Source organism: Protopterus annectens, chromosome 3.part1 (genome assembly GCF_019279795.1).
Source record: "Protopterus annectens isolate FY-2018-M chromosome 3.part1, PAN1.0, whole genome shotgun sequence".
In the NCBI taxonomy this organism is placed as follows: domain Eukaryota; kingdom Metazoa; phylum Chordata; order Ceratodontiformes; family Protopteridae; genus Protopterus; species Protopterus annectens.
This window is the reverse complement of record NC_056732.1, coordinates 1,143,570,571-1,143,588,417: the sequence shown is the minus strand read 5'-3', so window position 1 is coordinate 1,143,588,417 and position 17,847 is coordinate 1,143,570,571. Positions and strand designations below refer to the sequence as shown.

The window sequence follows — 17,847 nt, the reverse complement described above, 5'->3', positions numbered from 1 at the left end:
TATCTTCAAGGACTGTCAGATAAAAGCTGTTGTCTGGTTTTATTATGAATTAATATTGTGGCCACACAGCCAAGCGACTGCCAGACAGTTATCATTTTCGTTGCTAATAAGGTATATCTGTGTATTTTTGGATGTGCTTTAGTGATTCCTAATTAGATTGCATTTTGTGTTGCAAAATATAATATATTAAGTGACACAGAGCTACTAAAACAGGGGAGAAATATAAAAGTTAAAGGGCCAGATTCAATAAAGCCTGCACTGTGTACACAATACATATTCAAGAACATTCTTATCACATTTTTTTGTACTTTCTAGTCAATCAGAAAGATTTCACTGTGTACATGTAGTCTACACTTTGTGGTGACCTTTGTGAATCCCTGTTAATCTTTAAAGCTGCAAGAATATCAGTAGGAAAACTAAAATTATAGTTCATAGTTTATTACTAAGCTAACTGCCCTTGGGAGCCATTTCAAGCTTAGCCAATTATCCCTTGTGAGACTCAAACCCTGCACCTTGTGTTTGTAAGGCAAACACCTTAGCCATTAAGCCACCCTTAGGAGGGAGAAGGTGTCAGTTATGACAGTCTTGTCTGTTTACTCAGAAAGGTATGCACTTAGTGTACCCATTGTGTAGACGTCATTGAATCCTGGGGTAAGTTCTAATCCCATTGCAATTCTACAATGTGCAAAAATGATTTACCAAGTGCACAGCAGGCAGTAATATGTGTTTGTCTCTGATCGCATTGTCATGCTTACCTGCCTTCTGAGAATTCGAAACAAGAGATGCAACTAACAAGCTCTTCTGTTTAGTAAGAACAGGCATTGGGTCATTATCATACATCTGCAATATCTTCTGAAAAATGCAATATATATAAAACCCATAGAGTGTCATACCTTTGTTAATCAATGTTTGTATACATTTTAGATCATTTTTAATATAATAGTGAAGCCTCTTGTTTGAAGACTACTTACTTAAGAATTGTTTTCAAAACTTTAATAATAAATATTAGCATCAATAATTGGCCCTGTATGTCCAAAAGCCTTGCTCCACTGTCCTGAGAATAGATAAGCTGGACTGATCACTTGGCATGAAGAACAAATGAAAACTACTGTCACTGCTTTAGTTTAAAGACATTTACAGACACTTTCTTAGCTGCAGGAAAAAATGCATACTCTTACAAATGAGAAATATTTTCATGTGTTTCTATAACTTAGTAGTATTAGGGATAGGTGCATTTAAAAAAAATGTTTAATAATGGCTATGCAGTCCTCAATGTATTATATTTCTTCAGAACTCTCTTCATCTTCAACACAGATCATATGAAAAATGACTGATTTATTCTATGGATCTGCATAGATTCCAGTTCTTCCTATATATTTTCATCACAGCTGTAAAAGAAATGACCATCACTCTCTGAATTTTGTTCATTACCCACCTACTTGATACCATGACATTACAGGGATCAGTTAAATGGCAAAGATAAAAAAGAATCATGTCTCCCCTTCATCATTTGATTAATCACTGGAGTGGACTTGCTGCGTCATTCAACCTGATGTCTGTCGTAGTTGTTCCCATCAAAACTTCTATCACAGTTATTAAACAAACTTCACTTTTAATAATGTGCTCAGGCAAGGCACTCATACCCACTTAGTATGTTATAATATTCTACTGAAACACTCTGAATCATATTTTCTTAGTTGACCATTAGGTCTGTTGAGTGAACACTGATGATAATGTATTTATCACCCGCTGAAAAAACACATTACTCCATACAAGTTAAACAATTATGAGCCATTGTTTTAGTCTAACAAGGAAGACCTTGTTAGTGGTTTATTAAAAAACAGAATTTACATCAAACTGTTCATATATCTATCTATATATATATATATATATATATATATATATATATATATATATAATATGTATATATATCCATCTTTTATCCAAGCATTCCAAAAATATATAATTCCTATTCATGCAGGTAGTTGCTGCACCAAAAGAAAATGCTTTTTTATTAAATAACATAAAAATTTAAAATGTGTCTCTAACAATTTGCCCGTCTTCTTTCCTAAAAAAATCCCGTAATTTGGCAAATTATCAGAGCAGTCTAACAGCAAAGAAATATTCCTTAAAAATGAATTTATAACTATTTATTTGCTTTGATTATTAATTCCATTGCTAGGTTTCTTATGAGATGTGTATTAATGATGCATACCAGTTTTTAAAAAGTGCATGCGTTTTCATTTTTTTCTAGAATTGTTTTCATCTTTCAAGCTAAAACAGATCCAACATTTATTTTTGTCTGCTCAGCAGGTAACAATCTAGAGTTTAAAAAAGAAAAAGAAAAAAATGCACTAAAAAGTTTATCATGGCACACCTGGTATATTGACTGCTTTATGCACATGCTTGATTTGATCTGGCAAATTAAAAAAAAAAGTTTGGCTTTTTTATGCATTTTTTTTTACTATTTTAGAAGCAGTCTAAAAATAAAAAAACACCAGGTTGCAATGCACTGCATGTAAAAAAATAGTACCTGATGATTTAAAAAACTAACTATAAGTTGTCATATGGCACTATCTGTAGAATTGCAAATGGGGTAAAACCTGCATTTCAAGTAGTTTCACAGGTGCAGAGTGCCAAAGTCATGCATGTGTTCCATACACACGTGTAGGAACAAGCATGCATATGTGTTGATATGTGTGTATATGTACCTGTGCACTATAGGTCAGTGGCTGCATGTGCAATTTTTGGTTTGATACCCATAAGACTCCATTTTTAATCCTCTTACATCCATCTCGGAGGGATAACATAAGGCATACTTTGTTGGAGAATTAAATTAATTAATTATCCATGCTTCATGCTTGTTTGTCTCCAGTCTCAGGCAGAAGGAAATTCACATTTTCCATTTCAGTCTGTACCATTTTAATGTAAAAGGGGGCAGAAAAAGTGGGAAAAATGTTGACCCCACTCATATTGACTTTCGCCTTTTCATCAGCCTGTGGTTGTCTGTAAAGCTGTGTAGTCCAGGTGAAACAGAGCTAACTGGAGAAGGAAATAAGCTGTTTTTCAATGTGCTTGGTGATATCTCTTCTATTTTATAAGAAACAGAGTGAAAATACTGAGGGTTCAACTGAGAACTGAAAGAGTTTTGGTGGGATACAACCTGGCTGGTGTATTCATGGGATCTATAGCACATGCAAGAACAGACTGACTGGAGGTCTGTCACTTCTGCCTTAAATCGAGGTCGGCCATGCTGTGAGTCCTCCTGGATGTGGATGACCATGCTGTTTCTGTTCCCTGCAAGTGATGCTCTTTCTTCTGCATCCCGTCTCTCATCTTCACTATTCATGGTCAAAAACCTGAGAACAACTAAGTTTAGAAATGCTCCAATTACAGTTAAACCAACTAGTATGTACATAAAGCTAAAAGCCACATACAGTGGCTTCTTTTGAAGAGCCTTGTTCTTTTGTAATGCTACATAATCTCCAAAACCTATAGTAGTCAATGTTATAAAGCAATAATAATAGGCCTGGAAAAAGCTCCAATCTTCATAGTGGGAAAATGCTGCAGCTCCAATACAAAGGGTACCCATGCAAGAAAAAAATCCCACAGTGACCATGTTCTCCATGGAAACGTCTGTATTTCTCATGCCAAAGCATTTCTTGATCCTCTTAAGAAGGTACTTTACAAAGGTGTTCATGCGTTCACCTAAGCTTTGAAACATGACCAGAGTAAGCGGGATTCCCAAGACAGCATAGAACATGCAAAAGGCTTTCCCTGCATCTGTTCCAGGAGCAGCATGACCATAACCTATGAGAATACAAAGAAATGATTAGATTCATTCATAAAACATATAAATGTATAATATTTTAATCTTTGTGACAGAGCTGCATGTTTCTCCATGCCAGGTTATAGAATGCTTGAGTTATTAAAATATAGCAGTATCTTAAAAACATATCTTTCCTTATCTATGTTTACAGAAATACCATTGTTTTAAATGTGGGAAAAACAAAAGTTGAGGAGTCTGCTACATATAAAATGCAATGAATGTTACTATACACTACTTAAAAATGATCAAATGATGTTGAGACAGATTGTTGCATTAGTGCAACATAACACAACTGTAACTTGTAACTACAGTCAGAAACAGAAAATATCAGCATTATTTTTGTAAATGCTTAGAGATGACAGAAAAGCAATTAATTGCACATAGATATTTCCTGTTGTATTGTACATACTTAGGAAGAAGTTTCTTAATGGATTATTCTAAATTTCTCTGAGGGTGCTTTACCACTTAATTATTTTGGTCAGTGATTATAATTAGTGCCAGGATGTTACACATGTTTTCAGAACATGTTAATTCACAAGATAAGTGTTGACAATATGTTTGTTATAATTACTTACATCTTAATGCAGGGCACCATTGTTAAGGTCATACAATGACATGCGGTAATGGTGGCATATTGCTGGCAGCCTGCATCAAGAGTTGAGCCAAAAGCTAGCATTTAAGGTAAACAAAATACACATTCTGAGCAAGCCAAAGGCCTTCAAACTGGAAACTTGTTTTACCAAATGGCTTTTGTTCCTAATCCTCAAAAAATATTTGTAATACTCATTATTCATAGTGAAATTGTTATCATGGGGCTGTGCAAAGATTTTGTGGGACAAAATATCACTGGATATAGCTCTCAATTTCTTTGTTTAAAAATCAAGAATGAAGCAAAAATAATGGGAGAACTAATACCCTAAATAAGGTATGATTTTTAAATATTACTGTAATTTGCTTAAAATGTTTACATGACAGGTTTTGCATCAAAATGTATTTTCTGAACCATAAGAAGAATGAAAACACTAATGCCTGACATTACTGACTGTCTATAATTTACAGTGATTTTTCAGGAAAATTAGAAAAATATATATTCAGGTAGAGAAAAAAATATGAGGCAAAATGAGAGACATTCTGCAAAATCATGATCAGGTGAGAGAATTGCCACTGAATAAATAGACAAATCTCACTTGTAGCTCAATTAGACAGTGCTGAAACAGTAAATGTACTTTTGGGCTTGAAAGAAAACATATCTCTGTCAGCAAAAGTAATTAAAATAAATTACTGCAAAACCCTTTTCCAGGCTAAATAAGGTAGACATTGAGGTATCAGGAAATGATAAAAAGTGCAGGAGGTACAGGTACAATTTTCTCATGAAGCAGTAAAAGTATCTATTTGAGAAATCGTGAAGGGCCAATGGCAGGAGTCAATTTTCTAAATATTTGGCTTTTTCAAGGGATATAGGACATAAAAATTATAGCTTTCCTAGAAAAAATATCCCTGTAATGATGAAGAGAACTTCTAAACTTGTAACAATAGAAAATTTCCTGTGATCAATGCAGGGTAGATTCTCTACCTCTAAACAAAAGCTACATTTCATAATAATAAAATTGCTAGCCTTGAACCAAAAATATGTATTCCCGAAGTTTGCTTGAATGTTCTAAAGAAACAAATTAACTTTTAAAAAAAAACATAAAAACACAGTTGGTTCGAACCACAGTTAGGAAGACATTTTAAAAGTAACTTTGCTCCCAACCATAAGTGACATCAAATTAAATATTGAGCTGAGCATCAATCAGTGTTTAAAGTTTAGTTCTAGTCTCAAACCAAATTGTTCTCTTCTTTCCAGTAAAGTCATATCTTTCCTATAGACAGAAGGCTATTAAAAAAACTTTCCTAAGAACTGTGAGAAAGGCATACTTACACATTTTAGACAACTATTAGGAGAGAAACCTAATCACACCCACATAGGTAATTTAGTGTCCAGTGAGACCTGCTGTTAATTGCTCACTGATGTGGGGAATGGCAACAGCAACTGGACAGTAAGTTCTGTCTAGTCTGTTTCTGAGACTATGTGTTCCTACACCTGAGGTGACATATGGAGTTCTGTCTGACAGCGCTAATTCATAATTTATCCAGCCATTCTCTTTTAACAAAACTGAGACCTAAATGAACTGGCCAGAGGTAATACCATGAGGAAGCTGTATCCTTCACTCATAGTGGAAGTTCTATATTAGGAACATTTCAGTTTGGGAAGTAGACCCTAGGCTAGTTATCAGACACACCTATTTCTCAATGCCTTTATAAGTGGAATCATGCCTGAACACTGCATATGGTTTTATATCCCTCCAGCATTGCTAGCCCCAGTCACTTTAGAAGGATGCTCTCATACCTGAAAGATGGTTATCCTTCTTATTATACATTTTTTTAATGTTTGAGGTAAAGGAGCCAGGTTGCCATTTGATTTCCCCTTAAGATGAATCTAGAGATGTACTGTGTTATAAGAGCCCTTGCAACTAAGAGATGTATAATTGATCACTGTAAATGTTACCCCCTACCACAGAAGAATGATACAAAAAATTCAGCTTGATATTTACAAGATTATTATATGTAGAAACAGTGTGAATTTCATTATTTAAATGTAAAGCATGCTAGCTTAACTTGAAAAAGATATCACAACAAATTCACATTATAAGCCTCTTGTCAGCCTATGCCCTGTGTATCTGGAGATAAACTTCCTAGCACACCTATATTGTCTTTCCAAGTGCAAATACCTAGACCATATGTGCAAGGCAGATGAGCTTTCCTGTCCTTTTTTCTTTTACCAAAATAAGTCACAAGCCTAAAAATCCTGACAAGTGCAACTAGCTAACTAATTCACTAAACAATAAATAAATAAGCAAATGCATAGTGATAGTGATGCTATAACAGGTACTGTACATGTTTCTGTCATAGACTGATTGGACTGCATTTTTCAGTTAACCAGAAGTGTGGTACATATAATCTTATATAAGCTATACATATCAATTTTGACAGGGTAAAAGTCTGATAGAAAAATGTATGCTTATTTTATTTTATTTACATATTAATGAATAACTATATATTTATTTAATGAGACATTTGTATATAATTCTTATCAGTTTCAAATCCAATCAAAAAGACATTAGAAATCCACAGTCAAATATATTCTACAAGCAAATACAGTCAAACTGCCCAAAATAAAAACTGATTGAATTGTAGAAAGCAACTTTTGACATTAAACATTAAAACACTAAAACAGAGCAAGAACAATGGAAGATATCCAGTAATAGTAATTTGTCCACATCGCACCCCACTATTCTGTAAGCCCTCTACTCTCACAGATATTTTGAAGTAGCAGGATAGAAAAGCTTACTATTTTTTTTCTTGTAATACAGGTACCAATTACCCTATCCTACTACATCATAAACAACTCGTCTACTATCAGTTATCTAAAATAAATGCAGAATCCTGTTCTACAAGATTTACATTGTTATTCAAATGTTTATTCTATCAGTTCCAGCTTGTACTTTCAATTCAAAGCACCAGCTTTCCTTGCATCATAGGCATTGTCCTCCCAACCCCTCACTTAGTCAATGGGAATATGTCCTACCCACCTCCTCCAACATATTATTAGACACTCATTTGCATCTGTCCATCAGTAGTGTATTGATAATTTCTTTCCTGCTCCATTCAAATTCCTCTAATCTGATTCTCAGAAATAAAAAAAAAAAGTTTCATGTACAGAGTGTCAGTTTATTGCAGACCTCTGAAACTACTCCTGCCTATTCCTTCAGAAGTAATTTCATATAAATTCATTAACAAAAATGTTTTATTTAGCAGATTTGCCCTTTCTGCATTTTTAACAGTTCTCCAACTCTCTTTATTCCCGTGTATTCACTTTTACTGCTGTGGTATGCTATATTTATTATATATGTGAAGTTTCTGCTTCCTCAATGGTCTTAAGTTTACTTTGACCTCCCTCATTAAGCCAGACTTTTTAAGACCCTGTCTTAGTCTCAGAAAATGCTGATCAGTCTCCTTTCTAGTGGATGTTTCCATAGTTGGAATTGGTTACCAGTCCTCTGTAGTGGATGTTTCCATAGTTGGAACTGGTTACCAGTCCTCTGTAGTGGATGTTTCCATAGTTGGAACTGGTTACCAGTCCTCTGTAGTGGATGTTTCCATAGTTGGAACTGGTTACCAGTCCTCTGTAGTGGATGTTTCCATAGTTGGAACTGGTTACCAGTCCTCTATAGTGGATGTTTCCATAGTTGGAACTGGTTACCAGTCCTTTGTAGTGGATGTTTCCATAGTTGGAACTGGTTACCAGTCCTCTGTAGTGGATGTTTCCATAGTTGGAACTGGTTACCAGTCCTCTGTAGTGGATGTTTCCATAGTTGGAACTGGTTACCAGTCCTCTGTAGTGGATGTTTCCATAGTTGGAACTGGTTACCAGTCCTCTGTAGTGAATGTTTCCATAGTTGGAACTGGTTACCAGTCCTCTGTAGTGGATGTTTCCATAGTTGGAACTGGATACCAGTCCTCTATAGTGGATGTTTCCATAGTTGGAACTGGTTACCAGTCCTTTGTAGTGGATGTTTCCATAGTTGGAACTGGTTACCAGTCCTCTGTAGTGGATGTTTCCATAGTTGGAACTGGTTACCAGTCCTCTGTAGTGGATGTTTCCATAGTGGGAACTGGTTACCAGTCCTCTGTAGTGGATGTTTCCATAGTTGGAACTGGTTACCAGTCCTTTGTAGTGAATGTTTCCATAGTTGGAACTGGTTAGCAGTCCTCTGTAGTGGATGTTTCCATAGTTGGAACTGGTTACCAGTCCTCTGTAGTGGATGTTTCCATAGTTGGAACTGGTTACCAGTCCTCTGTAGTGGATGTTTCCATAGTTGGAACTGGTTACCAGTCCTCTGTAGTGGATGTTTCCATAGTTGGAACTGGTTACCAGTCCTCTTTAGTGGATGTTTCTATAGTTGGAACTGGTTACCAGTCCTCTGTAGTGAATGTTTCCATAGCTGGAACTGGTTACCAGTGCTCTGTAGTGGATGTTTCCATAGTTGGAACTGGTTAGCAGTCCTCTGTAGTGGATGTTTCCATAGTTGGAACTGGTTACCAGTCCTCTGTAGTGGATGTTTCCATAGTTGGAACTGGTTACCAGTCCTCTATAGTGGATGTTTCCATAGTTGGAACTGGTTACCAGTCCTCTGTAGTGGATGTTTCCATAGTTGGAACTGGTTACCAGTCCTCTGTAGTGGATGTTTCCATAGCTGGAACTGGTTACCAGTCCTCTGTAGTGGATGTTTCCGTAGTTTATTTAATGAGATAACAGAATTACTCCTGTGATTTTCTTCCAAAAAGGATCCTCTGTATTTTTCTCTACCACGCCTTGTGCATCCTTATCATCACATCTTTGTTGTAATGACTTGCACAATCCTAAATATTTCACTCATACTACCCCTGAAATTCAAAACTCATTTCTTACAAGAGAAAATTATTTCCAACGTCCTCCTTCTCCCATATCCTCTTTTTAATCCTGCTTAGCAGCAAAGCCCCAACTTATGCCAGGACTGGCAGTGATAATTTAACACTATCAGGCCTGCATTTTCAGTTGACCAGATACCTGGCCATTCTTTTAACAGGCAATCTGGTTTTCTCGTTGTTTCTTGATTTGTCCAAAGCATTTGATACAGTCTCACAAAGCTTTCCTCTCCAGGTCTATCACTTATTTATCTCTTCTGGTTTAAAAGCTACTTATCTGACAGATATAACACTTCTAAATGATGCAGTGAGCATTCATTCTTTTTACCTGTCATAGTCAGTGTACCACAGGCATCCATACTTGGACTGTGTCTGTTTAATTTTTTACCAACCCCATATTTTTCTCTTTTACAATTTAACATACAATCCAGATGAATGCCCAGCCTTTAATTATTTGGTTCTGCACTATAACCCAGACAGAAATGTGTGCACCCAAGGCAAATTGATACTTACTATAAATAAATCTCTAAACACAACTGGAGATGTACTCTACTCCAGCTACATTTCCAATATCCCTTCCTCAAGGAAACTAACTGCAAACTTTAAAAGTAAATCTCAAACAGCTTCAAAGACAATCTTGGCTCTGTCAATATTCATCCCCTGGATAAACTGACTGCAATGTCTTTAATTAATTTTAGTTACTGCCACTCTGTGAACATCCTCCCTGTTCCTCTTCCACCTCCTCCTGACGCATACCGCCAAATCCCGATCATTTTCAAACATATCTCAAAGAGCACATTACATAACCTTTTTCAGTCAAACGTATCTCACAGAACACATTACATAACCTTTTCATTCAAATGCATCTCACAAAACACATTACATATCCTTTTTAGTCAAACATATCTCACAGAATACATTACATAACCTTTTCGGGCCTTCTTTCACCACCTGTACATTTCACCACTGTTCCTACACCACTATATATTATTTCTCTACTACTGATTTAGTCCATCCCGAATTGTAGCTAAAAATATGCAAGTTGCTTATTTCAAACATCTGACTTTAATGTTTTGGGATTTTACTTTCTTTTTCTTGCCCATTATTAGCCTTGATTTTAATCTTCACCTGTGCTCAAGATCTCAAAACAATGCAATATTTTAGTCCAGATTATAATAATTACACCCACATCAAAATGTGGAATCCTCTCTATAACCTGTTTGTGTTTAATTGAATATAATGAGTTTATTTACCATTTAGCTTACTTTATAGGACACTTTTATCACTCAAAGCATGCTGACCTACACTGTGTAGTATGTAACTGAAGCACCTCTCTATATCTATTTCTTTAACTGTTGAAAAATTATTGTAATATTCAACTAATAAAATGAGATTTATGTATCATGAACAACAATCCAATTTAAATGCATGCTATATTCTGTGCATGTAAAAAGACACCAAAGTATGTTTGTACAGTTTACTTTTACAGTATATTGTTATTGTATTGTTAGGCATTTTTTACCTAGGCCTTCACTGAAAAGGGGCTCTCAAGGCTATATGGACTATCTCGGTTAGTTAATATAAAATAAAATAAAGCAAGTTGATAAAATGTACACATCCCGATGATGTGATTCATCTCTTATTGGAAGCACTATATCTGGGGTTAGTTGCGGTCATGTAATCTTAATAATCTGACAATAATCCACCCTGTTGTGCTTTGCCCTTCTTCAGCTGCAAAATGACATGAATTATCTCATTCTGTGTTATTTTTCTCTAGCTAACAGATTACCTGCCTTTTCTAACATTGTCCCTCCCCTCTGAAAGATTATCATCTCTCTCTGTCTTTCTTTCCACTTGACCATACTGCATATCATAAAAAATAGTGACATTTCTCTTATCTCTCTGGAACCTCCTATATTTACCCCCCCCCCCATTGTAAGTAATACATGTTCCCCTATTACTACTGTCTGCCTTTGACCTGGCAACATCAGCCTCTTTCAACTTTTCCTAAAGCTACTTTTCTTTCCATTCACATTTCCTCTGTTTCCCAGAATTTCCAGACTATTTCTGTAACTTAAAACCCTCTCTCTCTCTCTCTCTCTTTCTCTCTAATTAATTGTCTAACACCTACTCCTCATTCTGTTGTCTTCCTCTCTCCTTCATATTTCTTCTGCTCCCATCCTGTCTTTCAACCGTTACACCAGATACCCTCCTTAGCTTCCTGCAATTCTTTATTCTTATGTTTCATCTCTCTCACTAATGGCTGGAGCCACGGACCTTCTTTGTATTCTTTTGGTCACAACGTTCAGCTGTTTATCAATCTTTTTTAACAGTACATGAAGTGATTAGTCTTCATCTGTGAAATCTCCCTCACATGATCCTTATGCATGACTAGAGTTATAGCTATCTATCTGTATATATATACACATATATATATATATATATATATATATATATATATATATATATATATATATATATATATATATATATATATATATATATATATATATATATATGAAGTAGTAGTTGAGGTTATCATGTGGTTATTTTGCCATGAAAGTATTTTGCTCTGTTGTTTTTTTTTTTTTTTTTCATTATGATTTGATCAATCATCGGAATGTTGACTGTTGTATTGTGTGTGGTCTGCACGTTTAGTGAAGGTAAATGTGGTAGTAGTTAGTAGTGTGTGTACAAGATTTTTTTGGGGGTGGTATGTCTAAAAGTAAGATGTAGTTATAAGGATAATTTTAGTGTTGTATGTCCAGGTGTAATATATGGATGTGAGTCCAAGTGTCTTGTGTAGTGGTGCCATTAGGGGAAAAGGTTGCTTGTAAGATAATGTGTAGGGTTGGTGGTAAGGATCATAGTTCATGTTAGTGTTAGCATGTATGGATAAGGTTGTACAAGGGGCAAAACCACTCTTCCCATCCTTATTTCTAAGTGCACTAACTCTAACCCTGCCCCTGCCTCTTTCTGTATATGTTTTGGTAACATGTGGATGTTTCCTTTCATTGGACTAAATAAACAACAGCAAATAATTCAGAAAAAAATACCAATTTGCATTTTTTTTTCATAATGGGTGCCTATGTTTGCTTTTGTTAGGGAAGTAAAGATTAATGTCTTTCTTATGGCTTGAGAAAGGGTCACTAAGCAAAGTCTGAGAATCAATGCATTATCGGATAAACAGTCTGCTATCAATCCAAATCCCAAAACATTTCTTGATGTTCATCACTTGTAATGTAAATCTAATCACAGAATATTGTTTCACATGGAATCATATTTTGTAAGACAACCAGATGTGTTTTATCTAGTGTGTAATGTATTATCATGCTTTAACATTGATGTTTCAATATATTTTATTAATAAAAACCTATAATAATGGTTCCAGTGTTTCAATAGTGTTTTATTTCTTTTTTCTTTGTTATTGGAGCTGCATAGTAATATGTGAAAGAAGGAACTGTTCTGTTTTTAAAAAGTAGCAAGAGATATTGGGTAATCCATCTGGCATCAATAACGTGCTTTATTTACTTAGGCCTCTTCTTTTTTAATGACTTCAGTAATGAATATGTCTCACACTTATTTTGAAGGCACATTATTATGTATAAAATATGTATCTGATTTGGTTCCTACTAAGCACTGCAACATGGACATTACCAATGCAGCTTCCATTTACCTGTGCTTTGTAACTTGCATCTTTAAAATCCTGGACCATAAAGCATTGTACAAAGCATTAGTTTTAGTTGCCAGTCAGGGAAGATGCAGTTATCATCTAACTGAAATGAAGACTCATGCAAAACAGAACAAAAAATGTTAAGATGTTTAGAAAAAGAAAGATTAATATGTGTAAATGTGGTATTTTTTTCTTTCTTAATTTGTTAAGCAGGTAGGTCTAGTCGGTACCAGTGTTGATTTGCAGTAATAACCTTAAAGCATGTCTTTTTGTTGAGTAGCTTGATCAAAATCATGGTTTGTAAGTGGAGAATAAGGGATTCAGATTAAGTCTGAATCTGGTTAATACCTCATAGTCATCAACCTCTATAATTGTCAGGCAATTCTTTTACAAGAATAAAGTAAGTCATTTACTGGACATCTGACAAGCCAGGAAGAGCAACTTGGGTGAATACAATAGCATCCAGTAGAAAAGGCTAAAACAAAATGGAAGAAGAAAGGGATAGTAAGTGCAACAGATTTGATATTTAGGAGAAACAAGAAATGAGGTAAAAAATGGAGGGGTGCAGATTTGATATATGGGAGAAACAAGAAATGAGGTAACAGTGGAGGGGAGCTGTGCATGGTTTTGTAAGGACTGAATGGCAAATGTGTGTCTGTGCTTTGATGGCCTACAAAACTGAGGGACAGGAGTGTGTGAGTATATATTTACGTAAGGTAAAGACTACTCTTGTACTCCTTTAAAAAATTAGTTTGATACTTTTTACCGAAGTTGCTAGGAAGTATTGTGGAGTCTTGAAAATGAAGTTTCTACCCCTGTGTCTGAGATATATATATATATATATATATATATATATATATATATATATATATATATATATATATATATAGTTATATTTTTGGGAAGTAGTCATATGATATGTTTCTATTTACCTGGCCATTTGCTTGGTAATAAATACATAAATAAATAAATAAGAGTTTAATAACAAACTGTCTAGGTTGGTGTGGCTGCTTCATCAACTTTCTTTTGATTATCCACTAGGCAATTTCTTAAAATGACCAGAGCAGTTGCTTGCAATGGTTTCTCTATGTGAAGCAAACCGTCCTTGTTCTGCACTGTTCATAAAACCAAAAAGGCAATGATTGCTGTGCTTCACTGTATGTCACAAGCTGTTGTATCTGAGCATTGCTCTGTCTTGTTCCCATTAAAACGTTAATTTCCTGTCAGACTGTTTCAGTTGGCCTCAACAATGCTCATTCTGGTACTTGGCATACACTCTCAACGTCATAGCAAAGGTATTATGCACAAAGCTAAATATAATTGGGTGAAAAGGCTCAAAATCAAGTACAGATTTTAAAAATTCCTCTTATAAACTTAAAAAGCTAATATAATAACAGATTTTGCACTACCATATATTTTATTAAGGTTAGGAAGTCTGAAATTGTTAAAGTCTGTCATTATATACTGACATCAATTTTCAATGTGTGCCAATAAAACATTAATTTTATGAGGAGCAGACCAGAAGATGTTGGAATACCTCTCTGAACAGTCTATGAAATTCTAGATAGTTGAGAGGTATGGTGCTGGGCATGGCTTTACTGAATCACCCCCTCTCTAAACTGTTTTGATACTAGAATCGTCCCATCAGCTGTGTAAATTACATAATGAAGTGCTTATGCTATGAATGTGCATCGCTGATCAGTGACCACTCAGATAAACAAGCAGTATTTCCATTAATTCTATTTTTCTAAGAGTGGTTTGGCACCTTTTTTAATCCTTGCATTGCTAGTTCTACAGGTAGAGGGGATTAAGGGGCCTTGACCCCACACAGTTGAAATTATCTGAAAAATATAGTATGTGGATACGTCTTGCAGTGATTTATTTATTTGATTGTTTGTTTGTTTGTTTGTTTATTCATTCTTTCATTCATTCCTTTTGTTAACTGGATAGGTGGACTGGTCAATGAACCATTTTCAGCCATGACTTCAGCCATTAAGGCACTAAACAAAAATAAATTGCAGAATACAGTTACTGCAGAGACAGTATAATCAAACAAACTTTAATACAAATTGAAAATATACACATAAACATAAGGCAATTTATCTACGAATGTTTACAAACAACACTGATGGCACAAAACATTGTATACTATTTAGTATCAACACTACGTGTGTATATCAGTTGGAGGCATTGGGCTAGGGGTTGGGGTTGGCATTGGTCTGGAGGTAGGCCACAGGCTTAAATTGGTATGAAAACTCAGAGACCAAACGTTCTAGTTGTAGTTCTGTCTCCATAGGAAAGTTAGACTAGCCGTTTTATCCACCGGCATTGTAACAGGAAGATGAAGTGCCCAACAAGACTACCATTACTATCTAATTCCTTAAGCTATGCATGCATGGCAACTGTCATGCTCTATACTTTCCAGTCATGTCTGCACACTTTCTGTCATTTCCTCTAACTGAACACAGTTTTCCGTAGTAATCAGCGAAGTGAAAGAAGCCTGATGTGCATACACAGACTTATTCTTTTATGACTAGAAGCAACTTCCCCACAGTTTTTACAATGCTCCATGCTCACATTATCTTTATATCCTGGTATGACTATGGCGTTGAATGATATTACTCTCTTAGTCAACATTTACCAAATATAAGCAGCCCAGTTCACTTTTCACTGAAGTGATAGAAGTTTTTCTGCAGAAGCTAAACAGTGCAGGTTAAGACATAATGTAAACAGGCGTAGGCCAGCCATTGCACAACCCTACCTGAACATTTTGAGAGGTTCTGAAAAAACAACTTAAGAAATACAAAAATAGTTATTACATGCTTACATACTAGGTAGAACACTTGCAATGCTGTAAAAGAAAAATGGCTCATTTCCCTAAAACATTTGAGCAGTTTGCTCCACCGCACTTTGTTCTGCACATGCACATTCTCTGATAACAGTCAAGACAGCTGACATTAAAAATATAAGTCCCACAATCCCAAGGAATTTATGCTTGTCATAGTAGAAATCTAAATGTAAACAGATATTACTGTGTCCTGAAAAAGAAAGAAATGCCCAAATAGAATGTGCATCTTTCTGCTTAAGTAACCTCTTACAACAAAATGTCAAGTCCAATCATGCAGCACTGCAGTATTACCCAGAAGCACGCTTGTGACTCTGACTTTCTCTCTGCTTGTTCTTCCCCTATTATGTATGATTCATGTTGTCATTTTGTCTGTGTAATATTTCCTATTTCATGCTACTAAATTTTGGAAGCATTTATGTCTGTAATATGCATTGTTTAATCATCTCTGCTATGTCTGTAAGTCTATATAATGTATTTCTTCTCTTGTTAAAATTCATTTTGCAGTGGAGCTTTTTAAAATTTTCTTTTTGAATTGGAGCTTTCCTCCTCTGAAAATGGGCAAATGGCCCAGTCGGACTTTCCCAGTAATCAAATGTAAAATAAAAAAATAAATAAAAAAAAAATGTAAAGACTGCAACATTTAAATTGTTGCACCAATGTACATTACATCATACTTAGATTTGTCTAAGGAAGCATGTTGTTCCTCATAAAATTTGTATTTTTCTAGTAAATCACTAGGATGATCTGAGGAATTATGTCAGTAAATAATGAGATACATTTCAGTTTCGGACCTCATATCCTTCAGAAAATGTATGCTGAAACAAACCCTGTTACTCTAGCAACTTTCTAAGTTTATAAGAGCAATATTTAAAATATGTCCCTATTTTTGGGCCATTGTCCTCCATTTTGATAGGCTTTGTCCAGATTTGTTGCACTAAGAGGTTGAGAGGTATGTTACACGCCTCTGTTTTTTGCTCCAGAAATAATAATGCTAAGTTGTATAACACGCAGTGTATGCCCCAACAACATACATTTATTACAATTACTCCATTCTTATCAATCATTACTATAGTATATCCTTGCCTAAATACCATAGGGACTTTAGTACATCCTAACTTAAGGTAGCTATACAGTTGCATAGTGCATAGAACCCTACATCATTTTAACATATTGGTCTGGATTACAATAGATAATTGTGATTTCTATATACTGTCATGCTCTTAGTTGTTTATAGACAGTACAGGGTGCCTAAAATCTACCTGCTGAATCACAACACTATATATGAAGGGTCCCAAACTACAGCAATCAGTGTGACTCCAACATTAATGGTCCCTTTAAAATTACTCATAAGTCATTATTCTCCTGTAATACACATGCAGGACGTACTAGTATGCAATGGATATAACTATATTTTAAACACCGCAGACGTAGGAAAATGGATGTATATGCATAAAATACCAGTCAAATGAACATAGTATGGATTATCAAACGTCTTGGAAACTCAAGGAAATCACTAGAATGTGAGACTAAATCTCAGATAATAAATACTGAGTAATGAAAAAGAGAGGTGTACACATTTGTTGTTAGAGCACCATCACAAGAACCACTCCAATACATTTATCTTCTGAAAGGTGCAATTAATGAACCCCAGGTTTGCGGATGTGGATGTATTAGAAAATCTCAGGGCCAGGCAGCAAGCAAATGGTAAGCAGTGAGTTATAGCAATGATAAAAACAAACACAGCTCTTACTAAATCAGTACAGATAGTTGGTAGACAGTTTTTTTTTTCCTGAACAATAGAAGCAAGGCCTCATCATCATCATCAGTAAAGAATTTATTTACATACACACACACACACACACACACACACACACACACACAGTATATATATATATATATATATATATATATATATATATATATATATATATACACACACACACACACACACACACACACACACACACACACACACACACACACACGCAC

General features: G+C 35.2%; 1 protein-coding gene across 1 annotated transcript in view; it reads right to left on the bottom strand.

The window, feature by feature from the left end:
• Nucleotides 1-1,936: 1,936 nt before the first annotated feature.
• The window catches only part of KCNK9 (potassium two pore domain channel subfamily K member 9), a 1,023,577-nt gene continuing 1,007,666 nt past the window's right edge, over nucleotides 1,937-17,847 (bottom strand). Inside the window, exon 2 of the mRNA XM_044067280.1 lies at nucleotides 1,937-3,810. Within this exon, the coding sequence (XP_043923215.1) occupies nucleotides 2,969-3,810 (842 nt within the window). The 3' untranslated portion in view covers nucleotides 1,937-2,968. The remainder of the gene's footprint in view (nucleotides 3,811-17,847) is intronic.